The following is a 20222-nucleotide window of genomic DNA, read 5'->3' on the forward strand; positions in this document are numbered from 1 at the left end:
TCCTCAATTAACTAATATAGACGTCAACTATCAGTATAGAGCCTGGAAAGCAAAAAACGTAAATCAGTGAAACTGACTTAAACTGACTGACTGCTTAAACTTTGCTACTGACTCACAGACATTCAAGTGTGTCTGTCCACTCTCCAGTGACCCTGTCTGGGTGGCAGTATAGCTAGTTAACACTTTAATCACAGGGTTAGACTGTTGTTATATTTAACAGTGTGTCTCTGCAATGGGTTGCATTATCATGGCTAATGAGGGGGTTAACTCCCAGCGTAACTGAAAGTGTGTCCCATCACAATGTGTTTCACCCATGCTGATCCACAGGACTTCCTCCACCACAACTCTTTAATCAATCAGACAAGCCAGCCAGCCAGTTCCTTCTTTCTCACCTGAAGGGATTTACCTGACAAACAGACACACACCCAGAGACACACGCAACACATTGTAGAGGCAGGAGCATTCCCTAGGCAGAATACATTTCAAGTCGCTCAAAGTCTCTAAAAGTTAGTCTCTCAAAGGGCATACCGTAAAAAACGCTGTACTGTACTCAACAAATAGAAAACTATCCAGATGTGATTCTTTTTTATGCGCTATAAAACACAATGCATTCCATTATGGCTGCTGTGTGGCTGGCTGAGATGGTGGGGCTGAGAGTGCATTGAGAGGAGAAGCAGGGTTGACCTGCAGCGGAGCGTGATATGAAGCAGCTCCAGCCCAGCGGCTGTGAGAAATCCCCTCCCAGGGAACAGCAGCACCACACCCTGCTCTCTGCCTGGATGGCGTGGGCCGAGGATTTGCATGGGCAGGGAGCCCACACTGTTACTGATCCCCTTTTAATTGGCCATGACAGAGAACTTTGGAGCCTAGGACTGGGGGGTGGAGCTGGACGGTTGTCAGTCAAATTTAAACACACCTCACAGATCTATACAGGACTATTTCCTCTACCTCTAATCTGGTTCAGAGAGGCTATCCCTGGCCCTGGCTATCCATGTGGTCCCTGTGATAACCCCCTGCACACAGGGAATCAGAGAAGGTGGTCACTCTGGTCCTGACTAATGTATTATTTGTTGAGTCCTGTGTAGCTCAGTTGGTAGAGCATGGCGCTTGCAACGCCAGGGTTGTGGGTTCGATTCCCATGGGGGATCAGTATGAAAAAAGGTATGAAAATGTATGCACTCACTACTGTAAGTCGCTCTTTAAGTGTCGCTTAAACTGTAAGTAGATGGACGGACTGATCCAATGGACTCCCTTTGTCCCTTTTAAATGCATCTGATTTGTTGGGTATGCTGTTTCACATTATGCTTTAGTTGTCCTGTATACTGTATGCCACCGCAGCAGAGATGTCCCCAGGCCTGGCTGCTCTGACAGTGGGCTGTGACTCGGGGGACCTGGGCTCCCTGTCCCGTGTGCAGCTCCTGCTCCTGGACCGGCCGGACCCTGTGGAGCCCCACTGGCTCTCTGGTCAGGACGAGTACTCCCCAACAGAGGACAGAACAACGGGCCACACAGCGGAGCTCAGAGCCAGAAGACCTCTTAGTCCAGGACACTCTACTACAGGTATCCCTGATTTACAACTCAACACCCAACCCAGTCTGTGATTTGTTTGTGAGTCAGTGAATGTGATTGAACTGGCACGTCTTTATATACACTGTGTTTGAGACATTGTCTCAGTAAGATTACTAGATGTAAACTCACTCCTTTGACAGTTTCTTTTGACAGTTACAATGAGCCAAACTATGACCTTTGATAGAAACAGCAAAACCGTTGATTTCATAACAGGGAAAATCCAGACTTGTGTAGAATAGGCTGGACAGGGGAATACCAAGCTGCGTTATGGGTGTGTGCCTGCCGGTCGTTGGTCGGCCTTGAGAGTAATGTCTTTACAGTGTGAACCGCCTCTCATCTGCTCCCAGGCATGCTGCTGCAGGCTCGTAACTGAAAGGCCATAAAGATATGGAGGCTCATTTCTGGCTTTGGCAGAACGTTTTATTGGGATATGATATGCCATATGAATAGAGATCAAACCGCCTCGCGTTTATCATTAACCTGGAAACCTCAGCTCAGACACACCGACAACTCATTTAAAAAAAATATTTTAACAATGGCACAATCTGGATGTGATTGTGTCTGTGCAGCGTGTGTATATCAGTCTGGGTGATGCAAGAAATACCATAGAAAGTTTTCCAAACGTCATATAAAGTGCTAAAAGGAATATAAGTGGTTGATTAGCAAACAGTTGGAAATAAGCATGTCATATAGTAGTTCTATAGGCAAACAACATATGTGTAACTTGTTTTCCATGATATTAATAATACTATTGCTCAGTGTGATGCTTCTCCTGTGAATTGGCAATGTGGCCTTGAATACAGTCATTGAATCAAACTAATTCCTCTTCACTCAGTGACATATCACTGTGGCCTGACTGGAGATGTAGACATTGCAGGGGGCTAGTCTGTCTGTCTGTCCTCTAGGTGTGTCTCCAGAACAATGTTTTCCCATTCTGTATTTGCACCTGGCACACTTCTGGGAGACAGGTGTTCCTCCAGGGTTTTTCCCCTTTATTTATATCAGTATTTGCAGAGAGATTAGGAACCATACTTTTAACTAATACATGGCATTACTCATATCTGTGCACGCACTCAAACACAAAGGAAAACACACACGCAAGCGTGTGCCACGGGCATGTTGGCACACGCACACACTATCTATTCAGTTTGTGTCTTCAGATTGATGGTGTGTGTGTGTGTGTGTGTGTGTGTGCGTGTGCCTGCCTGCATGGATGGATGTGTGTGTTGTTGTCAGGCGACCTGCGGCCCCTCACAGCTGGCAGCTGTGGCGACGACAGTGTGTCTGAGAGGTGTGTCGCTACAGGCAAAGTCCAGGGACAGGGTGAGCACACAATGGTGAGTGTCTCTACCCCCTCCTCAAACTACCCCCTCACAACAACCCCTCTGTGGCTTTCATCCGTCTTTGTAAATGACTATTGCACATTGTTGTTTAAACACTGACTATACAAACACAAAGACACTGACTGAGACAAAGACCTCTATTTACAGTATAAACTTGAACTGGCATGAATTTGTAACTGCCATCCCGGATCAAGCAGCCAAATTGTTGTTGATAATTGAAACACAATATAACAACATTGAGAGAAGTGTGCAGTGCAGCAGGTGCATAGTTAATCAGTCACAGGCCACCGGAGGGAGAGGCTGATGACTGTACCACTGAAAGAGCAGAGCAGACAGCCTTTTACACCACATACCGCTCAGCCCACTGCTCTATCCTAGGGGGGGTCCACGCACTCACACTCAGATGTGGCTCTATACAGGGGAGACTCTTTTGGAGGATGCGCCGCTGGTGGGATGGATCAGACAAGGTCAGGGGTGAGGGGTCAGGGGGTAAACGCAGCGCTGCGAGTGTCGGGGTGCAGTGGAATGGATGCAGGTGCTCCACGCGATAGACTATTCATCTCCTCTTTATGATAGATGAGAAAGCTTCCTCTGCTCTCTGAAAGGCTCAATGTGCCTTATAAGCCCCCTGTGATTATGTCTAACCACAATGAAGCGTTCTGAGTACCCGGGGCATGATTCATGTTAGGCTATTTGCATAATGCACCACTACTACACCACAGGTTTAGAGTCTAGTGTGCTGGTACGGGATTGGCACGCATTATGTGGTTATAATGTGATTTATTTTTTTGTAATAGTCATGCCTGATTGGTCTATGTAGTTTGAACACAGGTCAGACTGAATAATGTGATCGTGGTGTTGCGGTTTTATGCTTGTGTTTTCAGAAGTGCCACACCGAGGATGGTTCCAGGTCACCATCGTCATGGATCAGTAATTCCAGTCCATCAGACATCATATCCGGGTCCACCAGTTCCCAATGCGAGTCCTGCTGTGGTACTGCATCACCCATATCACTCTTATCACATCCACACCTAATGAATAGGATTTCTTAACAACCTTATTGATTTTCCTTCCAAATCGTTATACTTCCGTTTGCTCTGCATATTATGCATTCTATCCTTCTCTCTACACCTAAGCATACATCTCTGTAAACTCTTAACAGCTATCTTTAATCAGTCAATACCTACAAGAGGCTGTCCTTAACATGAGGGTTTGGTCTCCGTAAAAGCCCACTCTGTCCATACTAGAGCGGGTCTTCTTCAAAGCCATTGTGTTCTTACTGTCACCGCTGTGTTTGGCCGTGTTACTCTGCGTCCGGTACACTTAAGCCTGATAATCCTCGGTAGAGCTGGCTGGCGAGCAGAGTGGTCCTCTCCTGTGTGGCCGTCTTGTGTACACTGATGAATAATGGGTTCAAAGGCAGAGCAAGTACAGTAGGACCACAAACACAGAGAAAACAGGCTTCACAGGAAGGAAAGGGAAAGGAATGATCATTTGAGTTTGACTTAACCCCTTCCTATTTCTCTCTCTTCTGTGATGCAGAGATATACTCTTTTTTTAGCTACAACTTTCTTCCCATTCAATTTCTCTTTTTCCCTCTTCCTTCTCCTCTTCACTTTCTCCTTCGTCCTTTTTTGTTCTTCCTTCACCTCTGTTTCACCATATCTGTCCTCAGCCTGTGATCATGTCATGTGTTGTAACGCTGAGTGACTCTCCTGTATCAGTCATTGTGTTATGTTGGCCCTAATGGCCCGTGGCTTGCTGTGTTGTGCCTCAGTGACAGCACCATTACAAACCCAGTTGTCATACCTGTGATTCAACGGCCATGCATGAGGGCCACTGTGCTCAGCCATTAACTACGACCAAGGGCACAGCGACATGTAACATGTCCTCTTGGCTCCATTGCTTAATGTCTGATGTCAGGACACCATGACTGGTGGGTTACACTCACTGGTCAGATACCAGGAGCTTTGTCACATGACTACATCTATGTTAACTTACAGATGGGGAGGAGTCCGAGGGAAGTGACCAAACCAGCCAGGCCCCTACCACCCTGAATGAGAAGCACACGGGTGAGTGACATTTTAGTGAGATGTCTTAATATGGGATAGTAAAGTTTTCCCACTGTTTTATTACCTCTATTTTACATGCCAGCAATGGAACTCTCATAATGCTCATTGGACATAAGACAACTGTTTGTTGTGGTGGAGCCCTAAACATCCCGAAACCCGAAAATATGGTTTTATTTACTGCAGCTCTGGGAAAACAAACTTGTCAAATAAAAAGAAGATGTCATCCCAGGTATCCTTGGTGATGGTCTGTGTGCTCTGGCACAATGACCTCTGGGAGGCCAAAGACATGGTCAGAGCCCAGGAGAGGGTCATGGGGAGGGTGCTGAGGGGTGAGCCCCGGGGTCAGCGAGCCTTTGCGAGGTGCCCAGTGTGTGGGATGGCTTTGTGTGGCCATAGGTTAGGTGAGATTGGGTTTCCAAGGGGAGGAACGGGGCAGTCAAAACTCTCAATAGAGCTCCCTAAGTAGTCCATAGAATTACACTGTTATGACTCAATGTGACACTATGGGGACAGCATTGTAGGGTGATAGCATGGTGTTCCAGTATGAATTTACGAATCCAATAAGGACTTTGACCTAAAAGTATGTATCCAAATAAGAAAATACGACAAGTGTGAAATACATACCCTGTTGTCGTAGTTATCAGGTTTTGTCATAACAGGTTTATAGCTTCATAATGTGGCTTGTTCAAAACAATGTCCACCCGTGCATGAACCAATAGGCTAAATACAGGCAAATGGCACTTAGGTGATGTTTTTACCCAGTCAGAATAATAAGATGAGATAAGATATGTGGTCTATCCCCAGTGAGCTCTATGATAAGGTATTGGACCCCCTTTCTGTCATAATTCATTCATAGGTACTATAATCCCCCTAATAATTGTTTTCATGACTGTTTCAATTCTGCCCGGTCACTCCTGTGTTCACCCCAGAGTTTAGCATTCAGCTGTTACTGAAGACGTTAGCGCCCTAAATGAGTGTTGTGATGGGCCGAGGCCACAAAGAGGACTAATCTGGACTGACCCTGGTAGATTGTTCCGGAAGGCTTCGGGGAGCCGCTAGCTGGACAGATTAGGGCTGGTGAAAGAGGAGGGAAAAACACTGGAGCAGAGATTAGTCGTGTTCCAAGCAGGATGGTTTCCCCCCCCAGAGGACCACACACTGACAATGTAGCTGTGTCACCATTGTCTCTAAACCACTGCCACTGTGGGCTCAGCGGCTATTGTCTCCTCCGAAATCCACCATCGTTTTCTCTCCCTCCTTGTCCTTTTTCAAACCTGGATCCATCCAGGCCCTTTGATTGGCACTTGTCAGCGGCTGATAGAGAGGATGACGTGTTGGGAAACGAACAGGCCGATAAAGGAGGCCTGAAAAGGACAATCCCTCCCCATGAATAATAATCTGGAAGGATTTGCCTTTTTTCTCCGTCCCTCCCTTTATTCTTTCTTCTGGACAGATAGAGGAGTCGAGGCTCTGGGTGGCATCGGTGAATGACACTGATTGTCTCACTGACGCTCATCCCTTTCTCAAACACACAAAGAAAAAGATACAAGTCCGACCTTCTTGCCTCTTCCTGGTGCACTGGATGTTGGGGTCTTTCTGTGTGCAGGGGCAGGCGATGTGTGTGTTTTTGTGTTCAGGGGCAGAGCCGGCCAGAGGGAGGGTGGTGTGTGGTTTTTTGTCTTCGGTGGCCTTTCGAGATCAGGGAGGGGATTTGAATTGGCTACACACAGCCAAATCCAGCTATCTGCCACGATTCAGATGTCTCTGTTGGTATGGTAACCTGGTCTGTGTGTTTTAGATGGTTTCTAAGCAGACCACTGTCTTGTTTCCAGCTTGAACTGACCAGTAATCACTCCCCAGCATTCATGGATTAGGCCATGTTAGAAAAGGAGCTTTTAGAAAGGAAGGTACCAAATCCTGAATAATTTGAAGCCTTTACTTTGTATAAAAGATGTCTCAGAGTGGCAATGTTTAAAATGACCAGTTTAGTTGGGTACATCTTGTCCAATAATGAACATAAATATGTTAGGAAATTGAACTAACATTTTGTCACCCTTCCTTCTAATTACATAGTGTATATGCTTGCATTATATACAGTATGATAACTTTTGTATTATCCATCTCCTTGGTCTTTCCAACTTCGTTTAAATAAATAATCTAAACATGATTGATGTTGCACACAAATAAATATTCTAGACAGAATGATAAATTCTATGTTGTATCGGTGGCGAGGATCTTACTACCCAAAAGCCTTTGACATTGAGAATTGTGCCCCACACAGAAACTGAAGTAGAGATGTGATTGTGTTCACTGTTGTGGAAGACGGACTGTCAAATGAGACATGACTATATCCAGCTGAGCTGCTGACCTCTGACCTTTCAGCACGATATATGATATATGATGACAGTCTATGACGTTTTTGATGAAAGATAGTTCTGAACCTTATCACTCTGTTGGTCAAGCTTTCTCCTGATCGTAATGACTAACTAACACCATCCTAATGCTGAAATGATTGAAACTCATTTGATTCATGTCTTGTGTGGTAACACAGGTAACACTCATGGTAAAGAATGACTATTAAAGTATAAAAAAAAATAAGGAAATTGTACTCGCAATCCAAGCCTCAATGTAGCTTGAGTCTTCATTGATGGCACTCTTTGTCCCTGCGCCTCCAGGCCAGGAAGTGCATTATTCTGACTTTTCATTGGCAGATAATGGGACTCCTAATTGGGGGCCAGTGCCAAATCGACTGAGTGGTTACGTTTCCGAAGGGTGTCCCTCTTTCAGTTAGGATGTGAAAAGATCAGAGGAGTGGAGATGTGATGTGACTGGGATGTTTAGGGAGGACAAAGAGATGAACATGTGTGTTTGTGAGGAAAAAAAAGGAGAAGTGGTTGCAAAGTGATTTCTTAAGTAGCAAGATAGATGTACACAAATGCAAAACACCTAGCATGTTGACTTTCGAAGTGCTTTGGTGGAATTCTACTAGACACACAACAGTAATATCAAACCAAGTGGGTCAGCATCATGAAAATACAATAATCAGTGAATGAGCACCAGAAACAAGAAGGTACCATACCATAACCATAAATAGTGTTAGTTCTAATTTATCTGCTTATGGGGATATGACTGCAATATGAGGACCTCTCAGTATCAGATGGGCTTTGAAATCTGCTCAATGCCATGAGATTACTCTCCATCTCAATGTGGTCCTATGAAAATGTGCATCTCTATGTGTCCCCATCCAGGCCCCAGCCCAGACCAGGGGGGTCCAGTGAAGGAGGAGCCTGGTTGCCCTGATCAGGGGGAGCGAGGCTGGGCTTCCACAGGGGGCAGGAGAAGGCCCGGGAGGCTGGAGCGCAGGATGAGGGAGAAGGAGAGAAAGATGAAGGTGCTGAACATCTACTCCAAACTCCAGGACAGCGGACCCCTCCAGCCCAGCCGCAACAGGGGCCGCTCCAAGTTTGAGGACTGTGAGTGTATCAGTGTATCCATCCTCCCTCACACATTTAAAACCCAACACTGCCCACCGACACGCACTGATCTGCCCACTGCCTCTTACCATAAGGGAGCATTTTAGCAAAACACAAACACATTTATGCTCAACACTGCGGCCTCTCGACTTTTTATAAGAATGATTCTCCCCCACACAATTTTCCTTTAGTCCAGAGCACAGCACTTGATTTCACCATTTCAATTAGCTGCTTTGTAAACAGGAGTTTACCCTGAAATTCTTCAGTTTCTCCCAAGTGTCTAATTTCTGTCATGCCACCCATTGTCACTGTGCCGGGCCTGGCAAGTCCCACAATGAGCCTGTACACCTCAGGTCAAGGTTAAGGGGGTGGGGCCCCCAGAATGGTCACAGGGTCAGGGTTTCTCCTGTGTGCACAGCCACTTGTCTGATTGGACAGGTTTGTTCAGCCAGTAATGAACCAAGAGGAAGAACCCTGCAGCTGTCCTTCCACACAACAAAAGAAAGGTTATTACCAATGATGAGCTTTTATGTGTGTGTGGTGGAGGGAGGGGAGAGTGAACTGTTTCTCTTTCATAAGTGTGTATTGGCTTCAACTATATCTCAGCTCTCAGCTCTTCTTATATTTTTAGCAGTTGTCTTCACACATCATGTTTATGTCTGCTGGTGTTATTTTATATTTGTCTTTGTGGCTTTGTGCGATAATGAGTGTCAGTATGTGTGAGTGTGTGTTTGTACGTGTGTGTGACACTCTGGCTCTATGGACTTTGAGAATTGAGCCAGGGTTGTTCATTTTCATGTGTTTGGGTGTATTTCATTTGGTGGTGTTGGGGATGGGTGAGTTTCATTTTGTTTGTGTCTATGGTGATTGGTCTGTGACTCCCAATCGGAGGTAACGAGTGTCAGCTGTCGGCTCGTTATCTCTGATTGGGAGCCATATATATTCTGTGTGTTTTCTCCTTTGTTTTGTGGGTTATTGTTTCTGTGTTGCTGTTAGTGTGTTTCAGTATTTTGAACTTCACGTATCGTCATTTGTTGTTTTCTTCGTGGTTGCTTTAATTAATAAAGTCATCATGTTCACTCGCAACGCTGCGCATTGGTCCGCTCCTTCAGACGATCGTGACAGAATAACCCACCACAAAAGGACCAAGCAGCGTAACAAGCGGCAACAGGACCTACCTACACAGGAGTTATGGACGCCTCCTAAGGTCTGGACATGGGAAGAGTTATTGGACGGAAAGGATCCTTGGGCACAACCGGGAGAATATCGCCTCCCTCGTGAAGAGCTGGAGGCAGCCAAAGCCGAGAGGAGGTGGTACGAGGAGGCAGCGCGAAGGCGAGGCTGGAAGCCCGTGGAAGAGAGGCAACCCCAAGAAATTTTTTGGGGGGGGCACATGGCTTGGGCAGCTGGGCAGCAGGAGGCTGCCACAGGTAGAGCTGGAGAAAAGGCTATCGGATTACGGGAGCCATTGGCGAGTAGAGGGAGGGAAGTTGTTGTGGCACGGCATGAGAGACTGAAGTGTGTTCCCAGTCTGGTCCGGTCCGTTCTTGATCCCCAGTTAAGGCCAGTGGTGGGTGTTCCCGGTACGGACCGGTCTGTTCCTACTCCACGCACCAGGTCCACGATGTGCGTCGCCAGCCCGGCCCGGCCTGTTCCGGCCACTCGCACCAGGGATAAGGTGCGCGTCGCCAGCCCAGCCCGGCCTGTTCCTGCTCCACGCACGAATCCTACGGGGTGCGTTACCAGTCGGCCAGAGTCTGCCGTCTGCCCAACGGCGCCTGAACTGCCCGTCGGCCCTATGGCGTCTGAACTGCCCGTTTGCCAAGCGCTGCATAAGCCGCCCGTCTGTACTGAGCCTGCAAAGCCGTCCGTCTGCCATGAGCCTTCAGAGCCTTCCGCCAGACAGGAGCCGCTAGAGCCTTCCGCCAGACAGAATCATACATCTGCTATGGAATCAGCAGGAGCCGACGCAGCCCATACTAGACTGGAAGCTCGGGTTCGGGACCAGGAAGAGCAGCTCCTGCAGATGGGAGCCGCCCTGCTGGAGATGTTGACTGCAATCCGAGGCTGGGGTCCGCCTCCACCGCCAGTCTCCCAGCCAGCACCATCAGCCAGCTATGAGCAGCCAGATCCGTCAGCCAGCCATGAGCAGCCAGATCCGTCAGCCAGCCATGAGCAGCCAGACCCGTCAGCCAGCCATGAGCAGCCAGACCTGTCAGCCAGCCATGAGCAGCCAGACCCGTCAGCCAGCCATGAGCAGCCAGATCCGTCAGCCAGCCATGAGCAGCCAGATCCGTCAGCCAGCCATGAGCAGCCAGATCCGTCAGCCAGCCATGAGCAGCCAGATCCGTCAGCCAGCCATGAGCAGCCAGACCCGTCAGCCAGCCATGAGCAGCCAGACCCGTCAGCCAGCCATGAGCAGCCGGATCCGTCAGCCAGCCATGAGCAGCCAGATCCGTCAGCCAGCCATGAGCAGCCAGATCCGTCAGCCAGCCATGAGCAGCCAGATCCGTCAGCCAGCCATGAGCAGCAGGATCCGCCAGAGCCGTCTAGCCAGGATCCGCCAGAGCCGTCCGGCCGGGATCCGCCAGAGCCGTCCAGCCTGGATCCGCCAGAGCCGTCCAGCCAGGAGCCGCCAGAGCCGTCTAGCCAGGATCCGCCAGAGCCGTCTAGCCAGGATCCGCCAGAGCCGTCCAGCAAGGATCCGCCAGAGCTGTCCAGCCAGGATCCGCCAGAGCCGTCCAGCCAGGATCCGCCAGAGCCGTCCAGCCAGGATCCGCCAGAGCCGTCCAGCCTGGATCCGCCAGAGCCGTCCCGCCGGGATCCGCCAGAGCCGTCCAGCCGGGATCCGCCAGAGCCGTCCAACCGGGATCCGCCAGAGCCGTCCAGCCGGGATCCGCCAGAGCCGTCCAGCCGGGATCCGCCAGAGCCGTCCAGCCGGGATCCGCCAGAGCCGTCCAGCCGGGATCCGCCAGAGCCGTCCAGCCAGGGTCCGCCAGAGCCGTCCAGCCAGGGTCCGCCAGAGCCGTCCAGCCTGGATCCGCCAGAGCCGTCCCGCCGGGATCCGCCAGAGCCGTCCCGCCGGGATCCGCCAGAGCCGTCCCGCCAGGATCCGCCAGAGCCAGCCAGCCAGGATCCGCCATCTAGTCAGGTGATGCCCCTTAGCCCGGTGCTGCCCCTTAGTCCGGTGCTGCCCTTTAGCCCGGTGCTGCCCCTTAGTCCGGTGCTGCCCCTGAGTCCGGTGCCGCCCCTTAGCCCGGTGCTGCCCCTTAGTCCTGTACTGCCCTTTAGTCCGGTACTGCCCCGTAGTCCGGTGCAGCCCCTTAGTCCGGTGCTGTCCCTTAGCCCGGTGCTGCCCCTTATCCCGGTGCTGCCCCTTATCCCGGTGCTGCCCCTTAGGCCGATGCTGCCCCTTAGTCCGGTGTTGCCCCTTAGTCCAGGTGGGGTTAGTTGGAGGGTGGTCATTGGGAGGAGGCTACCGAAGCAGGTTGTGACTGTGGTGGGGTGGGGATCACGACCGGGGCCAGAGCCGCCACCATGGACAGACGCCCACCCAGACCCTCCCCTAGTCCTGATGTTGGTGCGCCCGGAGTTCGCACCTTTAGGGGGGGGTACTGTGACACTCTGGCTCTATGGACTTTGAGAATTGAGCCAGGGTTGTTCATTTTCATGTGTTTGGGTGTATTTCATTTGGTGGTGTTGGGGATGGGTGAGTTTCATTTTGTTTGTGTCTATGGTGATTGGTCTGTGACTCCCAATCGGAGGTAACGAATGTCAGCTGTCGGCTCGTTATCTCTGATTGGGAGCCATATATATTCTGTGTGTTTTCTCCTTTGTTTTGTGGGTTATTGTTTCTGTGTTGCTGTTAGTGTGTTTCAGTATTTTGAACTTCACGTATCGTCATTTGTTGTTTTCTTCGTGGTTGCTTTAATTAATAAAGTCATCATGTTCACTCGCAACGCTGCGCATTGGTCCGCTCCTTCAGACGATCGTGACAGTGTGTGTGTGTGTGTGCTGCAGCCCCTCGCTCAGACACTTGTAAAAGTGTCCCCTCATTAGTGCTGAAAGGCACTAATTGGCCTTAATTGGCACCCTCTTCGTCTGGCACTGACCACTGGCCAACGCACTCCTAAAATAGAGACGCCTCTCTGCTCTCCCTTGTTCCTTTCTTCCTCTCCTCCTCTATGCACTTTTCTCCCACTTTCTTCCTTTACTTCCCCACTCATCCATCCATCCTTCCATCCAGCCATCCTTCCATCCAGCCATCCTTCCATCCAGCCATCCTTCCATCCAGCCATCCTTCCATCCAGCCATCATTCCTGCCCGTAGACATTTACTTTCTCTAGTGCCTCTGTTTGTGCCATACTCCCTTTTTCTCATCAGGAGTACATGACTGGGCTAGCACAGTAGTAGAGAGACTGTAGATTGTACACAGGAAAGAGTACATGACTGTGTTATCACAGTAGTAGAGAGACTGTAGATTGTACACAGGAAAGAGTACATGACTGTGTTATCACAGTAGTAGACAGACTATAGATTGTATACAGGAAGTATAAGCAATAGCAGAGTGATGATTGTTTTCATACAGATAAGAGCGGGGTCAGGTCTGAACCTCAGTGTTTTCCTAGTAGGCTAGGAACATACAATGCCTGTGTTGACTGAGTGCATGATTGTTTTGGATACATATGCAAGAGGGATGACTGTAAGTGCATTCAGGGAGACTGGTGTCCGTTCTGAGCTCCATTGTGTGCTGTTGTCCCATGGAGTGGTTCTCAGTAGCTGTACCTGTGCTGCTGGCGTCAGTGACTCACTCTGCCAGGGTCTCTGATGAATGTCAGTGTTGATGGGGAACACCTGGCGGCCCCGTGACTGCTCCGCCTCAGCCCCGCCCCCTGGACGCCACTCAGCCTCCCGTGTATTAACGCTCTATTGAGGTAGATGGGGAATCCGCTGCACTCGTGTTTGCTCGGTTGTTTTCACCGCAATGAATAGCTTCTGAATGAATGAGCAAGGGAGACCAATCACTTAGAATAGTGTGTGTGTGTGTGTGAGTGTGTCTGCACGCATGCGCCTGTGTGTGTGTGTGTATCTGTGTGTGTGTGTGTGTGTCGGTGTGTGCACGTGCGCTAGGGTACAGTGCCTTTATGTAACGGCTGTTTGCTCAGCCTTTGGTCTAGAATACCTCTGTGTATTTACCATTAGCGCCAAATGACTGGACAAACAAACAGCCAGCCTATTGATGAGCGGCAGAGTGGAATATGCACGCTCGCTGTTTTCAAAGAGCGCAGAGAAGGAGAGAGGCAGAGAGCGGCAAAGAGAATCTGTCAAAGACTCTATTATATTGTGTCTAAACAGAGAGGGCCCTCCACAATGGCCTTATTAATGGTACAATGTCAAGGAGAGCCTGGGTAATAATAGCACATGATTTGGCTTTGTCAGGTTATCAGTACAGATCAGTTATAGCAGATGATTAGAGGCTTTGAGGACTTATCTTTTTGGATCTGTGTGTGTGCGTGTGCGTGTGTGTGTGTGTGTGTGTAGCGGCGCTGGGCGATTGGACGTAGGCGTGTGTATGAGTTTGTGTGTGTGTGCGTGCCGTGGTTTGTGGTGAGGTGGGTGGCGTGCTGCCAGAGTCGGGAGTGTGGCCGCTGCATGTGTCTTTGTTTGTTTTCCTGATGCAGAGTTTTCTCCTCCTCCTTTTGGGGAAAGTGAAGGGGCGGAGCCACGGGTCCATGGAGCGATAATGAGGCCTGTTGCCAAATTCTGCCCCCCTCCTGAGTCCACCACACTCGAAGGGACTGGAGCACACTGCCAAATTCTCCTCTGACCCAAAAGAGATGTTGAATAATGTTTGGTCGCATTATTAAAGAATCACGAAATGTTTCTGAACTATCCTGTAAATATGGTTCTAAGTTGCTTTCCTGTAAAACAATAACATCATGGAATCGTCATTGATGAATTGGCTAGTCTGGCCATGAAACCTTAGCTACTGCTGTCACAAGACTAGAGGAAATGTACAATATGTTTAAGTAATGTTCGGTCCCTGTCTTCAGCTAACAGTTGTGTGTGGATGTGGACATTGTCTTAGATACAGACTCTCTGTGGATGAGTTTCAACATTGAATGGAGCTCAGGAATTAAAGGACTGATTACTGCATCTCCTCCTGCACCTCCTACTGGCCTACTGAAGATCTCAACTTCCTGCTTGTATAATGCTATTACTGTATCATTTAGTCTTCTTATAAACCTCATTGGTTGCTCCATTGTGTAATTAATACACTGAAATATACTCTAGAATCATATCAGGAAATAATCTTGACAAGGAAAGACCAGTTTAGTTTAATTAATGTCAGTGACTGGATGATTTTATTATCATCATACAACATGCCAAACTACTCAAACTATATTGAAGCTTTGGTTTATTTTAAGATTGTAGGACTAGCACTCATTATATCATGTTTTGACGCTACAGAATTAAAAGATCATAGCACTTAAAGAGCTTAAACCCAACATATCCCCAAATGCTCCCATATAGTCTGTCTGTTGTGTTACAGTCACAGTGGATAACGTTTGAGTCTAGCCAACGCCATGGAACATCCATGCTCATTATATGAATGTAATTACTCTAAATACAGGTTTTTAATCAGACACTATGTGGGTTAGGTTGAGCTCTGACATTCTCCCGCTGGAAAAACGGGGTCATTTCTCCTCTAGCACTGAATGTGACCTTTTGTTAGGGGAATTATGGACACTTTATACATGTGTTGATGAGCAGAAACAAAGGTCTGGGATTAAGTGGGAATGAGAGGAAGAGAAACAAACCAGAGGGCAACACGTGAAATAACACAATAGAACCTCTGTATTGCTCCACAGTCCCAACACTGTTTACAGACTTCCTGACTATAATGTATGGTATTGAGAGAGTTTGTTGTTGCAGTCATTCAGCTATTCAGATTTAACCTAGATTTCGCTAAAAAGAAATAACGGTTATATGCAAACTACTTTCTCACTTTGAATGATGTTGTTTGTTTTGTTCAGGTTGTGACTCTGTGAGAAAATATAAATCATGTGTTCATGAATGCCTGCACAGTGTCAGATCAGCAATCAGGCTGTTTGTCATCTGTCAGCTGGAGACATTGACAGTGATGTCCAAGTGTGTGTTAAATGAGATGTGACTCGTGGCTTTTCGCTGTCTGCGGACCGGTGGACGTCTTTGTATGCGTGTGATGACTGAAGAAACAGAAGAAAAAGCTGCAAAACAAACGGTCGTAAAAGAGTGAACCTCCTTGCTCATCATCATCACGGCCCCATTGTTCCTCCCTCAATCGCTACTGAATCGCCTCACTCTCATTACAGATTACAGCTTTAGCGGAGTGACTCTCCCCTTTCTGTGCCACAGTCCTTCTCTTGATTAACATTTTCTGCTAGGCTTCACACCAAAGGCACAACCTGTGTGCTTTAAAGGCCATCTAAAAAAAAAAAGCCATCATGCGCTGGAGTGGAATCAGATAAGGCTATCAGGCAGGAGGTTTTAGTGCCTGGGCTTTGTCCTGCTCCTCCACCCGCCTTCGCTTCCTCCCTCAATCTCTCACTCCAATGCACCTTTTGTCCAGCTGATTTCCCGACGGAGTGGCCCCCTCAGTCGCAGAACCCCTGATCTCCCTCCAGCACGGACTGCAGTGTGTGTGTGTGTGTGTGTGTGTGTGTGTGTGTGTGTGTGTGTGTGTGTGTGTGTGTAAAAATGAGTGCCTGTGGGCACACATCAGGCCTGAGAGATGCAAGGCAGAGGCCCAGGAAAGAGAAGCAGGCCTAGGATAGAACAAGAGAGAGAGTCACCATTAGGGGGACTGGAGCACTACCTACCAGGGACAGGACTGATGGGACCGGCCTCAGCCCGCCCCACGCTAAAGAGAGGGGACGGGTGATCCATTTACTCTGTCACACAAGCTGTCAATTCACTTCATTGGATTGATCAGTGCACTGATCCAGGCAGTGGGGTGTGTGTGTCTATTGAAGAGTGTTAGATTGGGGTCTGGGGGCTAGCTAATACCCAGCCCAGACGCTGCTCGGGGACCGATCGTGTGACTCGTGGGTCTCAGCGAAAGCCCCTTCTCGTCACAGATATTTGCAAACAGATGTACACAGCCGCGCCGTAGGTTTTGATCAATCAAGCTTTAACAAGTCAAGTTGACTGGATGCGAATGTAACGCTTTGCATGTGAAAGGCTGAGGCTGCAGAAGGCCTGGTTTTGATTAGGCCTAAGCAGATAAATGGCAGATTGAAATGGCCCCCTGCAACCGGGGAGCAGCCCAGAGGTCCAGGGGTTTAAGTCCAGACTGATACAAACTCTGTTTCTGTTACTTTCTTCTGCTACCCAATGAATAGATCCATTATTCAGTGGACTCTTTCTCATCTCTACTGAATTGAAGTGGAAGCAGCTTAAAGAGCTCTTCCCTTCTCTCCCCTTCTCTCCCCTTTTCTCCCCTTCTCTCCCCTTCTCTTCCCTTCTCTTCCCTTCTCTCCCCTTCTCTTCCCTTCTCTCCCCTTCTCTTCCCGTCTCTCCCCTTCTCTTCCCTTCTCTCCCCTTCTCTTCCCTTCTCTTCCCTTCTCTCTCCTTCTCTTCCCTTCTCTCCCCTTCTCTTCCCGTCTCTCCCCTTCTCTTCCCGTCTCTCCCCTTCTCTCCCCTTCTCTTCCCTTCTCTTCCCTTCTCTCCCCTTCTCTTCCCTTCTCTCTCCTTCTCTTTCCTTCTCTTCCCTTCTCTCCCCTCCTCTCCCTTTCTCTTCCCTTCTGTCCCCTTCTCTCTCCTTCTCTCTCCTTCTCTCCTTCTCTCCCCTTCTCTTCCCGTCTCTCCCCTTCTCTCCCCTTCTCTTCCCTTCTCTTCCCTTCTCTCCCCTTCTCTCCCCTTCTCTTCCCTTCTCTCTCCTTCTCTTCCCTTCTCTTCCCTTCTCTCCCCCCCTCTCCCTTTCTCTTCCCTTCTGTCCCCTTCTGTCCCCTTCTCTCTCCTTCTCTCCCCTTCTCTCCCCTTCTCTTCCCTTCTCTTCCCTTCTCTCTCCTTCTGTCCCCTTCTCTCCCCTTCTCTTCCCTTCTCTCCTCTTCTCTCCCCTTCTCTTCCCTTCTCTCCCCTTCTGTCCCCTTCTCTCTCCTTCTCTCCCCTTCTCTCCCCTTCTCTCTCCTTCTCTCTCCTTCCCTTCTCTTCTCTCTCCTTCTCTTCTCTCTCCTTCTCTTCCCTTCTCTCTCCTTCTCTCCTATTCTCTCCCCTTATCTTCCCTTCTCTCCCCTTCTGTCCCCTTCTCTCTCCTTCTATCTCATTCTCTCTCCTTCTCTCTCCTTCTCTTCCCTTCTCTTCCCTTCTCTCCCCTTTCTCCTTTCTGCTTCTTTCTCTTCTTCTCCCCCAGATTTGCTTTCTGAAATTGACGTGGATTAGCTATCATAGTAAACGAGCTGTAGTCCCTTAATTTGCTATCTGAAATGTTGACCACTGTAGAGTTGTGGCATCCTCAACATTCGTATATATAATTTCCTAAATGTGTACTACGTGCTCAAACACTTGTACTTGTATTACGTTTTTCCCCTAAAGTGAGTTGTTATGCCTTTTTCTCTTAGTCAATCAATACATTGACCTCAGCCTAACCCAGGTCCGTAAAAACCTGTCTCTCTCTCTACACACACAAAGACTTAGCTGCCAAGTGCCACACGAGGCCCCTGAGTGTGCTGCCTGCCCGGCTGGGGACCCCAATACACTGGCCCTTATTGCCCCCCCCCCCCCCCACCCCACCACCACCACCAGAGGGATGTTGCCGCCTCACATTGATAAAGACCAGACTCTCTCATATACACACACACATACACATACACAGATACACACACAGACACATGCACACACCTGAAGCCTGGCATACTGTATATCTATATATTATTAGAAATCGTTCAAAATGCTTACAGATTTATTGTGATCGGTATGAAATAAGATATAAACACAGTTTGAGATAATATTCCATTTATATTTCAGTTTGGTGATGCGTGGTGATGTGTGAGGATTTGTAAGCAGTTGATTTGAATTGAACACTATAGCAGAGGGCTGTGTGGCTTCTCTTCCCACTAGAGAGCCTGTTAACACAGAGGTTTGGATTTGCTCTCCTCTTCCTTTCTTTCTTGCAGTCGACTTCTTGGCAAAGTATTGCATTTTCAGCCAGGAGAAGCTGGCAGAATACAAAAGGGCTTTTGAAGCGGTAAGAGAAAGGGGATTTAAACCCTCTCTGTTCACACTATGCCTCAGATACACTCCCTCTTTCTTCCTGGTTTTCTGTCTCTCTCTTTCTCTAGTTCTTACTCTCGCTCTCTCATTTTCACTCTTCCTGGCTCTCTCTTTCTCTAGTTGTTACTCTCTCTCTCCTTTTCACTCTTCCTGTCTCTCTCTTTCTCTAGTTCTTACTCTCGCTCTCTCATTTTCACTCTTCCTGTCTCTCTCTTTCTCTAGTTCTTACTCTCTCTCTCCTTTTCACTCTTCCTGTCTCTCTCTTTCTCTAGTTCTTACTCTCTCTCTCTCCTTTTCACTCTTCCTGTCTCTCTCTTTCTCTAGTTCTTACTCTCTCTCTCTCCTTTTCACTCTTCCTGTCTCTCTCTTTCTCTAGTTCTTACTCTCTCTCTCCTTTTCACTCTTCCTGTATCTCGTGATTCTAACTTTGCTTACATGATGATGTTGTTGTTGTTCATTGTGATGATAATGTTGATGATGACGATGATGATGATCCCTTCAGGTGGACAGCGATGCTGATGGTTACATCTCCTGCCTGCAAGTGCTGCTGGCACTAAAGAAGATCATCCCTCCAGAGCTGCTCTCTGATGAAGAAGAGATATATGTCTACAGGGTAAATACAACACACACACACAGACATACACCTTCTGTATCACTTTGACCATGATGGTTTTTCTCTCAGATCCTGGAGATGGTGGACTTCAGGGTGACAGATGGACTTACAGACCTAAGGCTCTTTGCTGTGATTGCAAGCCTGGCGCAGAAAATAGCCACAATGGAGTGAGTAGTCCAAGTCACTAATCCAACTCCCTTTTCACAATGAAGTATCACTGACCCCCCGACCATAAATAAGAATAATAGTGTGTGTGTGTATGCATCAGTATGTATATCCACTGTGTATGCATCACTATGTCTGTCCACTGTGTATGCCTCTGTGTGTGTACTGTTTTGAGTGTGCTTGTGTATGCCTGTGAATATATTAAGACTACAACACACCTAGTTAGGCCATTAAAGCCGACCTGGGCGGTCATGATCCCAATACAGAACCCCATCACACTGATTAGAGTTTGGGGCCTCTGTCACTACATTTTGTCCCATATTTTTATTTTTATTTATTTCACCTTTATTTAACCAGGTAAGCCAGTTGAGAACAAGTTCTCATTTACAACTGCGACCTGACCAAGATAAAGCAAAGCAGTGCGATAAAAACAACAACACAGAGTTACATATGGGGTAAACAAAACATAAAGTCAAAAATACAAACAGAAAATATATATACAGTGTGTGCGAATGTAGTAAGTTATGGAGGTAAGGCAATAAATAGGCCATAGTGCAAAATAGTTGCCACAGATTCCCACACACTGCACGTTTCTCCCTGGCTGTGGTTTATGGCTGAGTACTGAGTACTGTGAGCAGGGCCTGCCTGAAGCTCCAGGGGTCTCCAGGGGTCAGGGGCTGCTCTGGGAGACACAGCCCAGTGTGAGAGCTCCCTCTCAGGGTGGACACGGCCA

At 48.3% G+C, this 20222-nt stretch overlaps 1 protein-coding gene across 1 annotated transcript in view; it reads left to right on the forward strand.

Annotated features, from left to right (window-relative positions):
• The window catches only part of LOC311140313 (uncharacterized protein), a 41239-nt gene that overhangs the window by 16818 nt on the left and 4199 nt on the right, over positions 1 to 20222 (forward strand). The window contains exons 7-14 of the mRNA XM_084175319.1: positions 1339 to 1560; positions 2806 to 2906; positions 3797 to 3905; positions 4916 to 4984; positions 8233 to 8457; positions 18615 to 18685; positions 19214 to 19324; positions 19394 to 19491. Of these exons, the coding sequence (XP_084031445.1) occupies positions 1339 to 1560; positions 2806 to 2906; positions 3797 to 3905; positions 4916 to 4984; positions 8233 to 8457; positions 18615 to 18685; positions 19214 to 19324; positions 19394 to 19491 (1006 nt within the window). The remainder of the gene's footprint in view (positions 1 to 1338; positions 1561 to 2805; positions 2907 to 3796; positions 3906 to 4915; positions 4985 to 8232; positions 8458 to 18614; positions 18686 to 19213; positions 19325 to 19393; positions 19492 to 20222) is intronic.

The sequence above is a fragment of the Coregonus lavaretus genome (assembly GCF_964263955.1).
Source record: "Coregonus lavaretus genome assembly, chromosome: 13".
NCBI classification, from domain to species: domain Eukaryota; kingdom Metazoa; phylum Chordata; class Actinopteri; order Salmoniformes; family Salmonidae; genus Coregonus; species Coregonus lavaretus.